This window comes from Anarrhichthys ocellatus, unplaced genomic scaffold (assembly GCF_004355925.1).
Source record: "Anarrhichthys ocellatus isolate YVR2014 unplaced genomic scaffold, GSC_Weel_1.0 scaffold53, whole genome shotgun sequence".
Lineage (NCBI taxonomy): Eukaryota > Metazoa > Chordata > Actinopteri > Perciformes > Anarhichadidae > Anarrhichthys > Anarrhichthys ocellatus.
The window spans coordinates 245,240-262,835 of NW_022280083.1; the positions used below are offsets into that span (position 1 = coordinate 245,240).

General features: G+C 40.6%; 2 protein-coding genes across 2 annotated transcripts in view; both read left to right on the forward strand.

Moving 5' to 3' along the window:
* The window catches only part of dapk1 (death-associated protein kinase 1), a 65,648-nt gene extending 59,605 nt beyond the window's left edge, over positions 1-6,043 (forward strand). The window contains exons 24-26 of the mRNA XM_031870488.1: positions 295-415; positions 784-972; positions 1,471-6,043. Coding sequence (XP_031726348.1) covers positions 295-415; positions 784-972; positions 1,471-2,766 — 1,606 coding nt within the window. The 3' untranslated portion in view covers positions 2,767-6,043. The remainder of the gene's footprint in view (positions 1-294; positions 416-783; positions 973-1,470) is intronic.
* A 5,430-nt stretch (positions 6,044-11,473) lies between these two features.
* On the forward strand, positions 11,474-15,853 carry ctsla (cathepsin La). Its single transcript, XM_031870597.1, has 8 exons — positions 11,474-11,576; positions 12,517-12,651; positions 12,727-12,849; positions 13,302-13,454; positions 14,252-14,476; positions 14,673-14,841; positions 14,964-15,081; positions 15,432-15,853. Exons 2-8 carry the CDS (start codon positions 12,526-12,528, stop codon positions 15,529-15,531), a joined length of 1,014 nt encoding a protein of 337 aa, XP_031726457.1. The 5' UTR covers positions 11,474-11,576; positions 12,517-12,525; the 3' UTR covers positions 15,532-15,853.
* The last annotated feature ends 1,743 nt before the right edge of the window (positions 15,854-17,596 follow it).

Genomic DNA, 17,596 nt, shown 5'->3' on the forward strand with positions numbered 1-17,596 from the left:
TAACTAGATCTGGCAATGCAGAGTTACATGGTCCTTTAATAAACTGACTTAAGGCAGGTAACATGTTTTTGTTATGTCAGATAGCTGTAAATACTACATTACCCATGAGCCTCAGCAATCGCTGCTATGGAAAACAAAAGACGACATTATACTTGAATACCATGAATTGAATCAAAATGTCAGACGTAGCAGTCGACTGTTCCCCTCCTTTACAGATGCTCCTCCGTATATCTCAGTGCTCCTCTTAAGAGATCTTAGTTTTTTAAATGTTTTTTATTTTTGTTTTGTTTTCAGGTTTGGGGTCGACCTGCAGATCAGTGACAAATTGTTTGTGACGGATGCCGGAGCCTCGAACTCCAGAGACATGAAGCTGCTGAGGAGTCACCTGCAGGAGCTTCGAGCCGACATCATCTCTGTGAGCAGACTTATATACACACACACACACACACACACACACACACACACACACACACACACTCATCTCCTCGCCTGTTTTCTCTCAGCACGTCTTTACCCATCCTGATGACACAACTTCCTTAATAATCATTTTATGAATTCATAGTAAGTCTGAAGGAGCTAAAAACTTCCCCACAATGTCTTCTTCCTTCTTGTATCAGATTATAGAAAATAAACATAGAAAAGTATTTGTTTCATGATTTCTACAGCTGAGAATCTTTATGAGAAGATACTGAATTCAAGTGACTGAATCTGGAATGTTTTCCATAATAAATGATCTCCAGCAGTGAATCCAGGTATTAACCCCCCCCCTCTCCACCGCTGCAGAGGTGTAGTCCCATGACGCTGCTGTCGGAGCGTTTGCTGGCGACGCTGCCGACCTGGAGGAAGCTGAGCGGACCCAACCAGCTGACGTCGTGGCAGCAGTTTGTGAGCGACGTCCAGGAGCAGATCAACCCTCTGGTCAGCCAGGACCACCTGCGCACTCTGGCCCTGCAGCTGCACAGCATGGGGGAGGTGTGTGTCTGCCCAACAGCTTCAGAAAAGATTCACAAATATTAGAGCTCACACATGAGACCAAATTTTAAAAAAATATTATATTATTATACAACGTTTTGGTTTGGTAATAATAAATAAATAATAAATAAATTAAAGCTGGTCCACAGCAGCTGATCTTAAGTTCATCAGACGACCACCAGGGGGCGCTGTTTGTTCACAAATAAATACAAGACCTTCTTTGTCAGCTGTAAACAATTACTCAGAATTCCTCTGCTGCAGGAACATTTTGTTTCTGTTTATTTACCCGAATGACTCGTATCACTGGACGTCCTATGTCTATCAAAGCAGTTTACTTTGCATCCTTCTTACTTTATTTCATGTCTTTGTCAATATGTTTCACCACATTTAACTTTCTTTTCATATTTTTCTTCTTTTTTCCACGCTTGATTCCTACTGGTTACTCTCCTTACACGTTTTCTGACTTATATTTTACTCTTTCCCTTTTTCCTCCCACAGATCAACATCATGCAGAGTGAGACGGTGCAGGACGTTGTCCTGCTGGAGCCTCGCTGGCTTTGCACCAACGTCCTCGGCAAGCTGCTCTCTGTGGAGACGCCCAAGGCCATCCACCACTACAGGGGGCGCTACAGGCTGGAGGAGGTGCAGGCTCTGGCTCCCGAGAGCGACGTGGAAGAGTTGCTGCAGATCCTGGACGCCATGGACATCTGCGCCCGCGACGCCACCAACCCCTCCATGGTGGACATCCCCGCCCTCATCAAGACCAACGGCCTCAACCGCTCCTGGACTGAGGAGGAGGAGGAGGACTCGCTGCTCTATGGCGGCGTGCGCCTCGTCCCCGCGGAGCACCTGACCCCCTTCCCCTGTGGCCTGTTTCACAAACTGCAGGTGAACCTGTGTCGCTGGAGCCACCAGCAGAAGCCTGAGGAGGAGGGCGGGGAGGATTTCGATGGAGACATCCACCTGTGGAGCAACGGAGCCAAGGTGAGCCAGGGAGGAGCGGAGGCCATGATCCTGCTGGTCAACCACGGCCAGGGGGTGGAGATCCGGGTCCGCGGGCACGACTCTGAGCGGGCCAAGTGCTACACCCTGTTGGACACCGCCTGTAGCATCACGGAGAACCTGCTGGCCTCCACGCTGCCCGGACTGCTCACAGCCAAATACTACCTGAGTCCTCAGCAGCTGCGGGAGCACCACACCCCCATCATGGTCTACCAACCCAAAGATTTCTTCCGCGCGCAGGTCCAGCGGGAGTCTTCGCTCACTAACACCATGGGCGGCTACCGAGAGAGCTTCAGCAGCATTCTGTCCTTCGGCTGCGCTGAAGTTTACCAGCAGGGGACTCTGGGAACGGACATCCACATATCGGACGTCCCGCTGTTGGCTCGCAGGAAGCTCTGCCGCATGCTGGACCCTCCTGACGCTCTGGGCAAAGACTGGTGCCTGCTGGCCATGAACCTCGGCCTCACGGACTTGGTGGCCAAACACAGCAACGGGACTCCGAACGGTGCCCCCGAGCTGGACTCGGACCCGGACTCCCAGCAGGCCGCGCTGCAGCCCAGCCCGACCGCGGCGCTGCTGCAGGCGTGGAGCGGGCGAGCGGACAGCACCGTGGGCGTGCTGATGGCCAAACTGAGGGAGCTCGGCCGCCGAGACGCCGCCGACTTCCTGCTCAAAGCGTCGCCTGTTTTCAGGGTCAACATGGAGGCGGTGGTCGGGGCCGCCAACGGCTACCCCCCCACCTGCAACGGTGGCACGTCGTACAACTCCATCAGCTCCGTCATATCCCGCTGAACTGCACGGGGTTCGGCTCTCTGTCCTCGCTTCGTCTCATGTGACGTTTCCCCTGAAACAGGACATGCGTGTGAATGAACATGAAGTGCAATCGTCCAGCTGCTCGCTCCTTAAATCACTCTCGTTAAGTTGGCGTGTGAACCAGATGTTGTGTTTGTGCTCTCCACACCTGTACAGCCGGCCTTTCCTTCCACTATGAATGTTGTGAAAGAGCTGATTGTCCTGAGCTCCAAAGAGGAACCCTGTGCTTTTATTCTGTTCTCAATCTTGTTGTGCTGCTAGTTTATATTTCCCTCCTACTTCTGCGGCACACTGAAGTCTCACTCATCTTACAGCGAAAGGGACAGAAAAGCTACATCGACTCTACGTGAAGGAATGATTAACAAAGATGGCAGCCTCATGTTTGGACCTTTTTTTTTAAATATCCAAATGAAAACTGAGGATTTTCCATCTTTACTCACTCCGTCCATCACAGTTACATATAATATTATCTCCCTCCTTGCTTCTGTTTTACTGATGTGACGTTTGGGCCGTTAAAGCTTAGTGTTTGATAAATGAACAGCATTTTTCAGAGTGCCTTTGTGGCCTTCTACCTCCCTAAAGAGCACAAATAGTCTTATTGTAAAAAAGTTCTTTCCAAACATTTCAAGAACTGTGCCTTGTTGACACTTAATGGGAAATTAATTTCAATCAAGTCTATAGTCTTAAAATGGAAAAGGCCATCGGTGGGAAAAGGTTGATAAAGAAAGGAAAACGAAGCTCGGCTTACGTTGTAATTAGATTTTAGCGGAACAGAACGCTGAGATCAGATTTCAGCTGTTTTCTGTTCGGTGTTTGAGTCGCTGCAGGAGATGAAACATCTCATTGGAGTCAGCGTGGAGTCGATGTGACGTCTGTGGGGGAAAACAACATCCTTCATGTTTAAATGGTGCGTTTGTGGGTTCTTAGAGATGATCTTCTTTAAGTATTATGTCTTCATTAATCCCAAACAACAGAAATCTCTTCAGTAGGGATTCATTTATGGCGACACTTTATTTTACGAGTCCCGTAATTTCCTAAGAGGCTCCTGGAAAGAACTCTGTAATGTCGTGTGGTGTTAACTATAGCGAGAAAATGTCACCAGACAGTTGTTTGTTTGTTTGTTGTTGGAATTTCCTTGAAAAACCTGCTGAAAAAACCTAAAAGAGATCAATTAACATTTTAATAATCAAGTATCATCTGGAACGAACCTCTCCCGCTGTTCTCTGACTAAAAGCATCTTTACCAGGAACTTTAAGTTTGGTATTAAAGCTGCACTAATTTAATAGAAACCTAAAGATTACCACCATAGGAGATTGTTTTAAAAACAGCAAATATTCCATTTTCAAAGTGAGAACCAGTGATTCTTTTTTTTTTTCTTTTTTGGCATTTTTGCTTTAGAAATGACTTCTCGATTATCAAAATGTTCAGCTAGTAAACAAGGAATCCATGTAGTAAACAATTTTTATACTTTCAAGAAAATGCAGCTTCAGACGTGAATCAAACTGCCAGTTAGCAAAAAGTCTTTATAGATATTTACTTCTCAAAAATGACACACTGACTTTTCTTATTTACTTAATATTGTCACTTTTCCATTGAAACCCAGCTTGGGAGGAAACACCTCGAGTCTGCATTTTTCCTATAATTAACACTAAATAAAGAGATTGTCCTTTCCAGGAACTGTTTTAAGAGTTTACAGTAACATATCAGTTCCTTAACTATAACTATGGGACCTTTAAAATACAGTGTAACTATAAATGTTTTCATTTAGAAACCTATTTACTCATTTTCAGTTCACACAACGGGACCTTTAGCTATTTTAGTAATTCCCCCCCCCATAGTACAGTGTCTTATTGAAGGATGTTGATCCTTCCAGCACCAAACTGTATTTACTGTCACACAAAGTTAAGAGGTGTTAGAAATCATCAGGGTGGAGCTCGGCACTGATGCTGCTGAACTTCCTTTACTTTGAATAGAAAGTGGTAATTTATTATATTCACACCTGACACTGCTGCATTTTAAAATGCATTTTTTTCTGCATTAGTGACGTCAACAATGAAGTTCCCGTCCACAGCGTCGGATTGTTACACAGCGGCATCAACGCCGCGTCTGTCCAGCTAAATTCAAGCTCTCGGTATCACTGTCGGGGTCAGTCGACCGCGCCTGGCTTCACATCTCCTTTCACTTTTGTCTTTTTATATTTCATGAAGCTGCAGCTCGACTCGGTCGGCAAAAAAAAGCAAAAGGAAAAGATGGCATGAAGTTAGAGTTGTACTCTGAAGAAAGGGGCAAAGCTGGTGTTTTATAATGTTAGAGATCAGGAAAAAAAATGTTCTTTTTCTTTTTCACGTGTTGTTTGGAAAAAGTGTCTTTCAATCCTAAAAAGTCACTTCGTGGGCCTTTTTTCAGGACGCAGTGTCACAGTTTGATAAAAAGATGATGTGCCAGAGTGCAGTATTTCCTGTTCTCGTCTGTCGGCAGAGATAAAACTTTAAATGCTATTTCAAATACTGTTGTTCTCTTTTTGTCTCCGCCTGAACTTGCCAATCCACTTGATGTACATACTCGAGGCCTGTTTCCTCCACTTCGTCCTCCCTCTTCTGTTCACTCTGTCGGCCCAAATATGATGACTCCAATGAAAATGAATGTACTACACATCTCTCCTAAGAATATATAAAAAAAAAAAAAAAAAAATCAAAGATACGGTGATAAAACGCTCAACATGTGTACAAAAACGATGGAATTAAATGTCCCAAACTGGTCAGAAACACAGTTATTTTATTTTATTTTTACAGAAGCTTTTGTTAATGTTTGCCAATGCTGTGCGCCTAAAACACACTCGTTCATTCCTCTTATTATTATTATTATTATTGCCTTGTACAGTATACGAGCTGAGAAGTGATGTTTCAGAAAGGGAAGTGAATATTATGTTTTTGTAAAAGCTGGGAATCACTATATTATTATCAACTTTGTCTCCGTTTGGTGTCTTTTCTTTTTTTTTCCGGATGGTTCTGACCAAAAAACAAGTGGATTTAAAAGTGTCCTCAGAGAACATGTTTCTGTTTGATGAAGAAAGACGAACTCTGTAATCTACAATGTTTCCCCCTCAGAGACTCCGGTCCCATCGCCACATTGCACACGTCTTTTTGTTTTTGTCGCTATTTATGTTACGTTCTTTTAGCATGTCTTGGAATGCCATGTCATTAGTACTTCTGACACTTTATAGTGTAATACATTTTATAATAAATTCTTTACCTAATGTCATCGTCTCTCTCATAATTGAAGAATAAACAGATATCTTAAAGATTCCTGAGGTAACGTTGTAGAAAATAGTTACTTTATCGATTATTATTAAAGTAAAGGTTACAGATCTTTGTTGACGTTACAAAAACAAGGACAACAAAAACATATTTCTACCTGTTTTCATCTAAAATTTGCTTTTTGTCTTCCCGGTTACTTAAAAATGTTAAAGTCAAATAAAACAAGGGGAATAAAAGATAGATATAAGCAACTGGTGACAAAAGTTTTCAAGTCAGAAGACCAGAAATGCTGAGAGCCGTTGCTTTACATTACGAAACAGGAAGAACGTGGTGTTCTTCCATTACAAACAGAATGGAGATTAATAGATGCATAACTTCCTCCACCTTTATTCTCTTTATGAGAGACAAACAACATCCTGTATTCTTGTTGTACTGATAAGATTTTATTAGATGTGGTCTTAGATCAAGTAATCAAATATCTATTCAGTGTATTGAATAGAAAACGATTCTTCAGTTGGGGTTTTATTTATTTTATTTCACTGTAAACGAGAGCCAATGAGGTTGTTCCCTGTGCGATTTATGCTATTTCTTTTGTATATTTTTTTACAAATTAGTGTAATTATCTTTAAACAGGATTTTCTGTAGTCAGTCTCCTAACATTTTTTTTTCTTACACATTTAAGAAAAAAATACTCTGGCCCTCAAATAAAGATTTGAATCCCTTGATTTTTCTTATTGTCGTTTTATAATTTTTTTTAAATAAAGTTAATTTGCAATTGTATTTTGGGTAGAAATTAACAACAGTTTACTATGAAATGAGTGTGTTTACGCTTGAGATTCATGAATCTAAAATTAAAGAGAAAGAATTGTTTGACTGTAAAACACTTTTGTTACTTAACAAACTCAACCAAGATCAGAAAAGATCGTATTAATTTAAAGGACGTCCTCACTGCATATGAATTTAAATGCCTCTGGTGAATCGGGGACAGGCGGGTGTCTCCTGCTCTATTTGTCCTCCACCAGATTCCAGGCTGTTATTCACACGTCTCTGGGTTCATTGTGGAGCTGCACCTCCACCCACACACTCGCATGACTCAGGGTTTGTCTCCGCTTGCCAAAGCTTACGGCGTCGACAACAACATTGTTTGTTTTCCTGAAATGATTAGAAATATGGAGATAAAGCCACTTTGCATGCATGCAAATGTCAATAAGCAGACTTCACCAAAAACGTAAAAGTACATGTAGAGTACACACCATAAATACATTTGTACCTGGGATTAAACGTATGTTATGTCATGAGGGGATGCAAACTATTCTTAGAAATAGAAAACAGGTTGAGTTTCATTCTTGTCAACATAAGGAAGCTTACTGGGTAATACAGGAAGGCATTTTACTGGAAACCTATAGATGTACTTCCTTAGTACTGTGAATACTAATAATAATATTTACACATTAACAGGCTAATTTTATACGACTTAGTTAGGTTGCTAACATGCTAGCGTTATGTTTCTAGATATTAGCTGACAACGCTAAAATACAAAATGTCACAACACAAAGTTGCATTGATGTATTTAGGAGAGCAATGTTAACATGCTAACGGCTAACTGATGCATTAACATTTAAGCAGCATTTTAATGATATAGCTGGGCTATATATATATATATATATATATATATATATATATATATCACAATAATAGTTATTATTACTGATACATGTAAGAATTTTAGGTTGTAGCTTGGAGGTGCTAACAGTAGCTTATGTTAGCATTAGCAGTGCTTTTAACGGAATCAGCTTATGTTAACTAAAGTAGGCCTAGAGCTGAAGCTAACAAATTCCAGCTAATAGTTTGAAGTTTTATACAGTATATATCACAATAATAGTTATTATTACTGATACATGTAATAATGTGTAGGTTGTAGCTGGGTGAGGTGCTAATGTTAGCTAACGTTAGCATTAGCAGTGCTTTGAATTGAATTCTAACTTAAGTTGTCGCAGCTGAGGCTAACAAAGTCCAGCAAATCATTTTAAATTTGAAACAAGAAATTGCACAAAATCCAAGCCTGACAAACTGAATCTAAGGTTTTTGAGAAAAGTTCAGTATGAAGTTTGCCTAGGTGGTGTTGTCCAAATGTCCATGTTTTTCTTCCTGCTTTAAGGATTTATCGTCCATGTTATTTTGTAAATTGACTTTCAAGGATTATTCTTGATTTATTTAGCATTGTCATCAAATACATTCCTGGATCAATAATAGAAAAAACAACAACAGTGACCCGCGGCCTGTAGACGCGTTTATCAGTTCAAGTCTGTTAATATATGTGTCAGACCAGCGTCTGACAACCGCAGCGTCCTAATCTAAAGAATGTATAAAAGTTACAAAGTTCACCACCAGCCAAGTTACAGATTACAATCAACAGAAAATCATTTGACAATATAAACATGTTAACAAATGACTTTAGACTGACAGTTTGGGACATTAGCTTTTCAAATTTAAAGCTACTGCCAGCAGCCAGTTAACTTAGCTTAGCACAAAGACTGGAAACGGGTGGAAACAGCTAGCCTAGCTCCATAACAAAACCTGATATAACATGTTTATTAGTGAGTTTGGGCAAGGTGTTGGTCGGCAGATTTTGTATGTTTGGACAAAGCCAGGCTAACTGTTTCCCCCTGTTTCCAGTCTTTATGCTAAGCTAAGCTAACATGCTGCATCTGGTTTCATATTTACCGGCTTTGACTCACTCACAGTATTTCAAAACGTAGCCTACTTAACATGACAGCCATCGGTGTGAAGTAACTATTTACTCAAGTACTGCACAATTGTAAAGTATTTTACTTGAGTCCATGTAATAATAATTAGTACTCTGACTTCAAAACATTTCAGAGGAAAATATTTACTCCTTTTCTAAATTGATCTGACAGCTATAGTTAATTTGATGTTTAGATTTATATACAAAAAGTACAATTTGACTACAAAATGTTTTGTTTTAATTGTAAAAATAAACCTAAGTCATAAAATGTGCTCCACCTCAACCAGCAGCAACATAAATCTGCTCTTTAAAGATGAATGCATCAGTAAAACTGACCTAATAATTCTATTATATTGAGTAATTTGACATAAAAATACATTTTGCTGACAAACCTTTTACACATTTACGTTTTGCTAGTACTACTGACCAGACATGCATCCTCGTACAGGAAGCGCTCAGTCAACCAATTGTCATGTGTCGCTCTGCTTGAGCAACATGATCCAGTCACACATCAGCTGCTGAAGACGCAGTCTGCTTTCTGCAAATGCAAGCTAACTTTATTTATGCTTACTGTAAAGTATGATGCAGAGGAAACATTTTTGGAACATCGTGCATCCCGCGTGTGACAACGCAAAGACGTGACGCATTACATAAATTACAGATAATGATGAATCATGTCACACTGTGTAGCATTTAATGTATTAGTTGCTAGTATGAGGTTTGTGTGATTAAATTCATTTATGCATTTATTTTTTCAGGATATTTAGTTTTCAAAATGTAATTTAATTGGTTGATTTCAGTATTTTTGAAATCAGTAAAAACACAGACGTGTTGTCAGTAAAATAAACTCAAAGTACCAAAGTAACTGTAATGCAAAAAAAAGCAAAATTTTCACTGTTATATTATTATATGTATATTTTAGTAATGGATTATTATTACTGACTTTATTGGATTGATTTTAAAGGTGAAGTTGGTCAAATTGGAGCAAATTCTAACCACTTTATATACTGTTAGGTACATCTATAAAAAATATACTTTATTTGTTGTTTTTTTCTTTTGCATATAAGATCTGCAGTTGTGGAATGTAACTAAGTACATTTACTCAACTACTGTATTTGTGTACAATTTTGACATACCTGTACTTGACTTGAGTATTTCTATTCTCTGCCATTTTATACTCTTACTTTACTACATTTCAGAGGGAAACGTACTTTTCACTCCACTACATTTATTTGACAGCTGTACAATATAAAATATGATATTCTTGAAGTATATATAATGCAGTACTACCCAGTAGTACACAAATCTCAAGTGTAGTCCACACTGACGAACTCCAACATTAAAATGCTCTTACAAGAACTAAACTGAATCTGAACTTGTAAAGCTGTTAGTTAAATATAGTGCGTCTCAAAACTCAGACTCAAAATTGTACTTTAACAGAGTACTTGAGTAAATGTACTTTGTTACTTTAAACCACTAATGTCAGACTCTATCTCAGACAAGAAGTGTCCAAAAACTAAAGAAGTATAGTTGCATCGACAACCTGTCAACAATCTTATCAATCACATGAACTTTGACCTTTATAACTCAGACTGTGTCCCGGGGAGTCATCTTATTTATTCTTTATTGAATATAAACTTGTAATATAAACTTATAATCAAAACAATCACAGCTTTGTCTGAGGCGTGATCAAACTAAGTAGCTGCTCAGGTCAAAGTTTGAGGTGATGTGTCGCCGTCTCTTTGTACTTTTCAGCAACAATTTAGCAGCTTAACATTTAAGTGCTGCTGTTGGTTGAAACTTGAGTATTTTGTTCACTAGTTGAAGATGAAGAGAGGCCGACTATCTAACTCCTTAACACCACTTCCTGAATGATGTTTACCTCTGAAATATGAAATGCTTGTTTGTTGTGTAACATGTGCAGCCCTCAAGTAGTTAGTTAATCAGTGTGTTTACATGAGCAACCAGGATATGGCAACACGTTTACATGTGTTGTAAATCTGTACATTCTTTGAGCACAATGCATATAAATATTAATAATAGTCAAATGTTCAGTGGTGGAAACCGATTCATTTACACTTGGATTGAATTATTTTGAATGTGCATTACATTAAATTGGTATTTCCTTTTATTTCTGCTGTCACAGCAAAACTTTCCCTGTATCTTTGTCTCATGCACATGAATACACCTGAGAAGTCTTTCAGGAAACCATCGTCACGCAATACTGCTGCAGGTTGTCTGTATTTGCCTTCTCTGATTACCGCAGAAAGCCAACACCATCCCATTCACTTCAATGCATTTGAACACACTGAGTGTTGAAGTAAAGGGGTTTATCTGCCCATTTCCAGTACCAACATACGGTTACACCTATTACAAGTAGTATTTTAGCCTTACATCAGATAATCTGAAGGTTCATTTGATCAAATAAAAGGTCTTTACTTGACCTATCTTTTAATTACAAGTCATTGTGATTATCAATTAAAGGGTCCTTATCAGTAAACAACAACGTTTTTGTTAACTGCAACAATCCTTCAGGAAAAGAGAGAGACACCCTGTCCTCTCCTCAAAAACCATTCCAGATGGAAGGAATCACGTGCGGCGAGACGTCACAAGCCGGGACGGGGGGGACGGGGGGCGGGACCGTGAGTCGTGATAAACGAGGAGCGGACCAATCGGAGAGCTCGGTGGGACGTTTTTTCAGCTGCCAGTCAGGCCCTTTATAAAACTTTGTGTACCTCGGTGAGAGGTCAGTTTCTACTTCGACTGTGACTGTGAAGAGAATAACAGTAAGTTCTACATTTTATGTTGTTGTGCTTGCTTTCTTTTGTCGAAAAAAAATAGACAGAAGACAGAAACATTGAAGAGTATTCGTTTCACAGGTATTGTTTCGTCATCAACCCAGATTTAATACCAGTGTTCTTTAAAAAAAAAGCCAATTTAAGCTAATATCTACTTTGAATGTATTTTTAGTTTAAAAACTACATTTATTTTTGGTTTTATCTACCAGTATTTACCGTGTTGTTTCATTCGGCTGCCTTTGTCTTTGTCTACCTCTCTGTAGCTTACATCAGCCATTGATAGGTTCTTCCCTTGGGCTTAAGTTAAACATCTAGCAGCGGTGGATTCTGTGGAAAGGACCGCTATCTGACCGCCATTTAGTTGGAAGTTTCGCTTTTCTTTTCGGTTTCCTAGTCGTAATTTCGATGTGAGTGCCGGGTGGTTTGTTGGCTCTCCGCCGCCGCAGATCTCGTGACTGCGAACAAAACAAACACAGGTCCGGGGTGGTGTTGTTGGGATCCGTTTCTGCAACCTAACTTGCTGGGAAAAACAGCCCCGAAACAACCGGGTATTCTCCCATACACCCAGTATCGCATAATAATCTGCCTCATATGGTTTTATAGCGGTTATTTAACCTAATCAGTGTCGGTATTCGGGAAATGACTGCTGTGTCTGTCGGGAATGTGCATTGCAGCTTTAATGCGGATTTCTTGATGAGTCATGGGAAAGAACAAACTGTCCTACAGACTCTAAGAATGCACGAAGAGCATCACGATGGGGAAACATGTTAGGAGGGAGGATTTCGATGGAAAACTTGCATAACTTAACGCTTTTCCTACGATATCATGTCTTTTGTAATGACGTCTATTTCCATGGGAGTCGGGCCTCGGGCCTCCCTCGGTGCTTCTTGGGAAATTGAGTCTTAACTTGTTTGTTTTGTTCCGGTAGGAAGCAACAATGCTGCCTCTTCTAGCCGTGTTGACCGTGTGCCTTGGAGCAGCCCTCTCGGCCCCCAGCCTGGACCCACAGCTGGATGACCACTGGGACCTGTGGAAGAGCTGGCACAGCAGGAAATATCATGAGGTGATCAATTGCCCCCCCCCAAAGCAGGCTGCTCCAGTCTGAAAAAAACAATCTAAATGTTTGTTTTGTTTGCAGAAGGAGGAGGGCTGGAGGAGAATGGTGTGGGAGAAGAACCTGAAGAAGATCGAGATGCACAACCTGGAGCACTCAATGGGCTCACACTCCTACCGCCTGGGCATGAACCACTTTGGGGACATGGTGAGAAACGCTGTGTGTGTGTGTGTGTGTGTGTGTGTGTGTGTGTGTGTATGTATATATGTGTGTGTATATATATCTATATATCTATCTATCTATCGAGATAGAGATACACACGTTCCGTCATAAACATATTAAATATACACAAATCTAGGTAAACTGGAAAAACACAACAAAAAACAGGTGGAATGTGGTGTGGGACACGGTTATATGAAGACAAAGTGTTGCACCTAAAGTTGGAGAATGGAACAGGGTTAAAGTGGCAACAATTGCTGAAGATGTAGCTACTTCAGTATTGAATTATACGTCAAGCTCAGATTAACTAACAATCTATTAAAGTCTGCAGCTGAAACCACTCGAGTACACTTTTACAATCATAAAACGCAGTCCTTCATCTCTTTTTTTTTCCCACATTGGTCGTTGTCCTCTACTGACTGAACGTTGTCTTTCCACAGACTAACGAGGAGTTCAGGCAGCTCATGAACGGCTACAAGCTCAAAGCAGAGAGGAAGGTCCGGGGGTCCCTGTTCATGGAGCCCAACTTCCTGGAGGCCCCACGCTCTGTGGACTATAGGGACAAGGGCTTCGTCACTCCCGTTAAGGACCAGGTAAGAAACAAAAAACGGGTTTCCTCTCTTTCTTTTTTTTTTTTTGGTGCGTTTATGTCTCGCGTAGTCTCGGGACTTTCAGACAAGCTCACCGGGTGACTTATGAAATGTAGAAACGATGTTTGTTTTCCACAGAACAGAAACGGCTTTAGTTAAGTCTTGTTGGAGCACAAACCTGGTCAGTTGTTGTAAACGCTGAACGTCACCACAAGCTCTTATTCTAACAGCTATGACATCATTGCAGGAGATACATGACCCATTAACAGCTGTTGGAGATCTTCGGTAAACACAATTGCTCAACGCTGCAACTTTGAACAGTTGCATCTTTGCAGATTTTGCCGACATTAAAACAGTGAGGGAACTCTGCCCGCTGAAGTAACAGAGAGATGAGATGTCCGCTTGCAGGTTGTTTTTGTTATCTAGCTTCACACACTCCTCCTCCGCCCACAATGTACAGTCTGTTCAGTATCGTGCATTAACAGCCTGGAAGAGGAAACCAGGTCGCTGTGGAGCAACCACCCTCGTTTACATTCGGGCAAAGTGCTGGAGTGCAACTTCCAATATCTTTTTATTTATAGACGCAAAGTGCTTTCTATAGTCTGGGAGATAAAGGGCAATAAAAAGATGCAGGGTGCAACAAGAACAACAATTAGGAGGAAATAAAACTATTGCTCTGTGACGTATAAAGAGCTCTGAAGTTCTTTAAGTCTATTTAATAATAGCAACAAAATGGCCGACATCAGAAAGAGACACAAGAACATGAAAAATATTAATATCGCTCTCTGTCTCTCTCTCAGGGTCAGTGTGGTTCCTGCTGGGCCTTCAGCACCACCGGAGCTCTGGAGGGTCAGCTCTTCAGGAAGACGGGCAAGCTGGTGTCGCTGAGCGAGCAGAACCTGGTGGACTGCTCCCGACCCGAGGGCAACGAGGGCTGCAACGGCGGCCTGATGGACCAGGCCTTCCAGTACGTCCAGGACAACCAGGGCCTGGACTCTGAGGACGCATACCCCTACACTGGAACAGTGAGTGTCTCGAATATAGTTAAAGTCTCATGAGATATGTATGTATGTGTATGTTTTGATAGTTGTGAAAGGAGCATAACAAACTGCAGACACAGCACATTTTATAACTTAATGATCCTTTATCAGAATATATCGGGTTCAGGTCTGTCCCACTCACCTTCTTCTTCTTCTTCTCCTTCTCCTCCTCCTCCTCCAGGACACCCTGCCGTGTAAATACGACCCTGCGTACAACTCTGCAAACGACACGGGGTTCGTGGACGTCCCGAGCGGTAAGGAGCACGCTCTGATGAAGGCCGTCGCCGCCGTGGGACCTGTTTCTGTCGCCATCGACGCCGGTCACGAGTCCTTCCAGTTCTACCAGTCGGGTCAGTTCAAGACACTTTTTCTGTCTTTGCGAGTATCTGTGGTGTTTTTTTTTGTTTGTTTTTCAGATCTATTTTGTGCTTGTATGTAGCTGACTGGTTGTTTTTTTTTTGTTGTATTTTAGGAATCTACTTCGATAAGGAGTGCAGCAGCGAGGAGCTGGACCACGGCGTGCTGGTAGTGGGGTACGGCTTCGAGGGAGAAGATGTGGACGGGAAAAAATACTGGATCGTAAAGAACAGGTCGGTGGAAACCGCTGAGTGTTTAGAATCACAGTGGAAGACGTTACAGTCTGCTGTACTTTTATTTTTTCAGGTCTAAGTACTACCTGAATAAAAAGTAGTACCAGTAGTAGGCGTCTCAACTGACAAGGAAACAGTATATTTAGCAATTTAAGGGGAAAAAAGTATTTATAAGGGGTTGTAACTTTGTCCAATTTTTGTAAGATTTTTATCTCAAACTCTTTTGTAGATGGTTTGTTGCAGAAGAAGTAATCCTACAAATGAGCTAAGGCTAGCTCATTTAGGCTGTTAATTAAACCTCTCTACTCGACTGCGGGCTGTAATTCTTTGTCTTCTTTGTCTTCTTGCAGCTGGGGTGAAAAGTGGGGAGCCGACGGCTACATCTTGATGGCTAAAGACAGAAAGAACCACTGTGGAATTGCGACAGCAGCCAGTTATCCTCTCGTCTAATGTTTGCACAGCTCCACTTTTAGGTCAAAAATAATTGCAATAGTTTTGGCTGAAAGCGACGGACGCGGCTTCAGTCGGAGCGACGACTTCGGCAGGAGATTGTACGATGTTTTAAGAGGAGAAACACTGTTGTTTTTAGGGAAATGTGTCTGGCTGATTTTTATGCCACGTTTTATTTTGTCTGAAAACATTTTAGTCGTGTTTTATTCTTTGTAAATATGCGTATCCTACTTGGTAAGTGATAAATTGACTTGCTTCGGTCATTGTAAATGATTTTTGATTTCTACTTTTTCTGTGATCAATTAAAGTTGTGAAACACTAACTTTGGGTTTTTGGATTTTTTAAAGCTTCTTGACGTGTTTTTGACGGCTTCTTAAGATGTTTGATCTGCTTTTACAAAATGTCAAATTAAAGTTCTGATTATTGATTCTGTAACAATGCAGTTGATTCATAAGGAAACAGTCGGCCCTTCACTGCAGGGGAGAAGTGTGTTATACGTAGAGCCATGAGGCGATAACTAGTACTGCAACTAATGATAACTGAATAAATGAAGGTTAATATAAACTGATCATTCATTACGTCTATAAAATGTCGGAGGTGACTTCCTTTCAATGTCTTGTTTTGTCTGATTGTCGTATAATTAGGGCCCGAGCACTGATAACGTCGGGCCGTGAACGCTCTATTGAAACTAAAGGAATTGTTTTTCTCTCGAATGAATTTTCTTTTTGGGGGTTTTATCATATTGCAAGATGCAAACAAAACAATGTACTCGTAAGAACAAACCTGTCAGCCATTCATTCATGGAAAAAAACAAAGCTCTCTGGTATTACAATCTGGTAATTTTGTCAAAATTAGAGGACTTGTGCTTTTCTTGACATTGGTTGCATTAAAGTAAATACAATTTGCTCCAGCGTTACACATTTATGCCTCAATTATTATCCAAAGAATATTCTTTACTGAAATGATCCATTCTGGAAATTGAGTATATTTTACAAGTACATTTTTTACTGTTAATACTTTTTTACTGAAGTAACATTTTGTATGTTGGACTTTTACACTGGAGTATTGCTACTTTTGCTCAAATAAGAGATCTGAATACTTTGTCCAAAACTGTTAAAGCTTAAGCTTTCTGCTTTTGTTACTTTAGGTCAGATGTGACCGCTGACCCAGTATTACAGTCTTAACAGTAAAGCCGGTCAGGTGTGTGTGTGTGTGTGTGTGATTCTGTAACATATTTACTTCACCTGTGAGTTCAGTCCAGACTGATATGCAGAACAAACAGTGAGAGAGGCTGTAAGACTGTCGTGTAACTTAAAAATAAAGGACAAGAGGGAGCGAGAGTGATTAAAGGGCCAGTTCACCGAATCTCAAAAACATATTGTCTCACTTACCCTCTGGTGGCGTCCAGCTAAACAGATTTTGGGTTTAATAATCCAAAATTTTGAGAATTCTGACGCTGCTCTAAAATAATGGAGGTGAATGGAAATTAATTAATTTGTGTTCAAAGCTCAAAAATGACAAAAATGCGGCTACCATTAGAAACTGAGGTCAGGTTTTAGAAGCTTTTAAAACAACACACTTTGACATGTTTTAACAACACTTTGATGTACATTTACAGTTAAATTCTAACTGTATTATACTTATTCTGTATGTTGCTGTGAAAGTGATGCATTCTGGGAGTCATAACGCTTGCTCCCATGATCCCAACAGTCAAGTGTTTCTTTTCACAGTAATTCACTGTTTCCCGCTGACAAACGACTCCACGTTTTTACTCCAATAAGTTACTGCATTTCTCCGACACAGTAGAGATACTTAAAATAATGTAATTTCATAATTTAATTAGTTTGATACAGTAGAGATACTGCAGATCGTACACTAGCTTGATGACAAAATTGCTGCAAAAAAAAGTGTCTTCCGGAGCATTGCTTCATAAAAGGTGGAATAAATCAGATTGTGACCTGAAAGCTGCATCAGCTGAGAAAATGTAGGTGAAACGAGTGAAAGTTTTAAAACTTTACTTTATCAACAGGTCAATTTCAGCATGTTGCACAAACTGAGAAACATT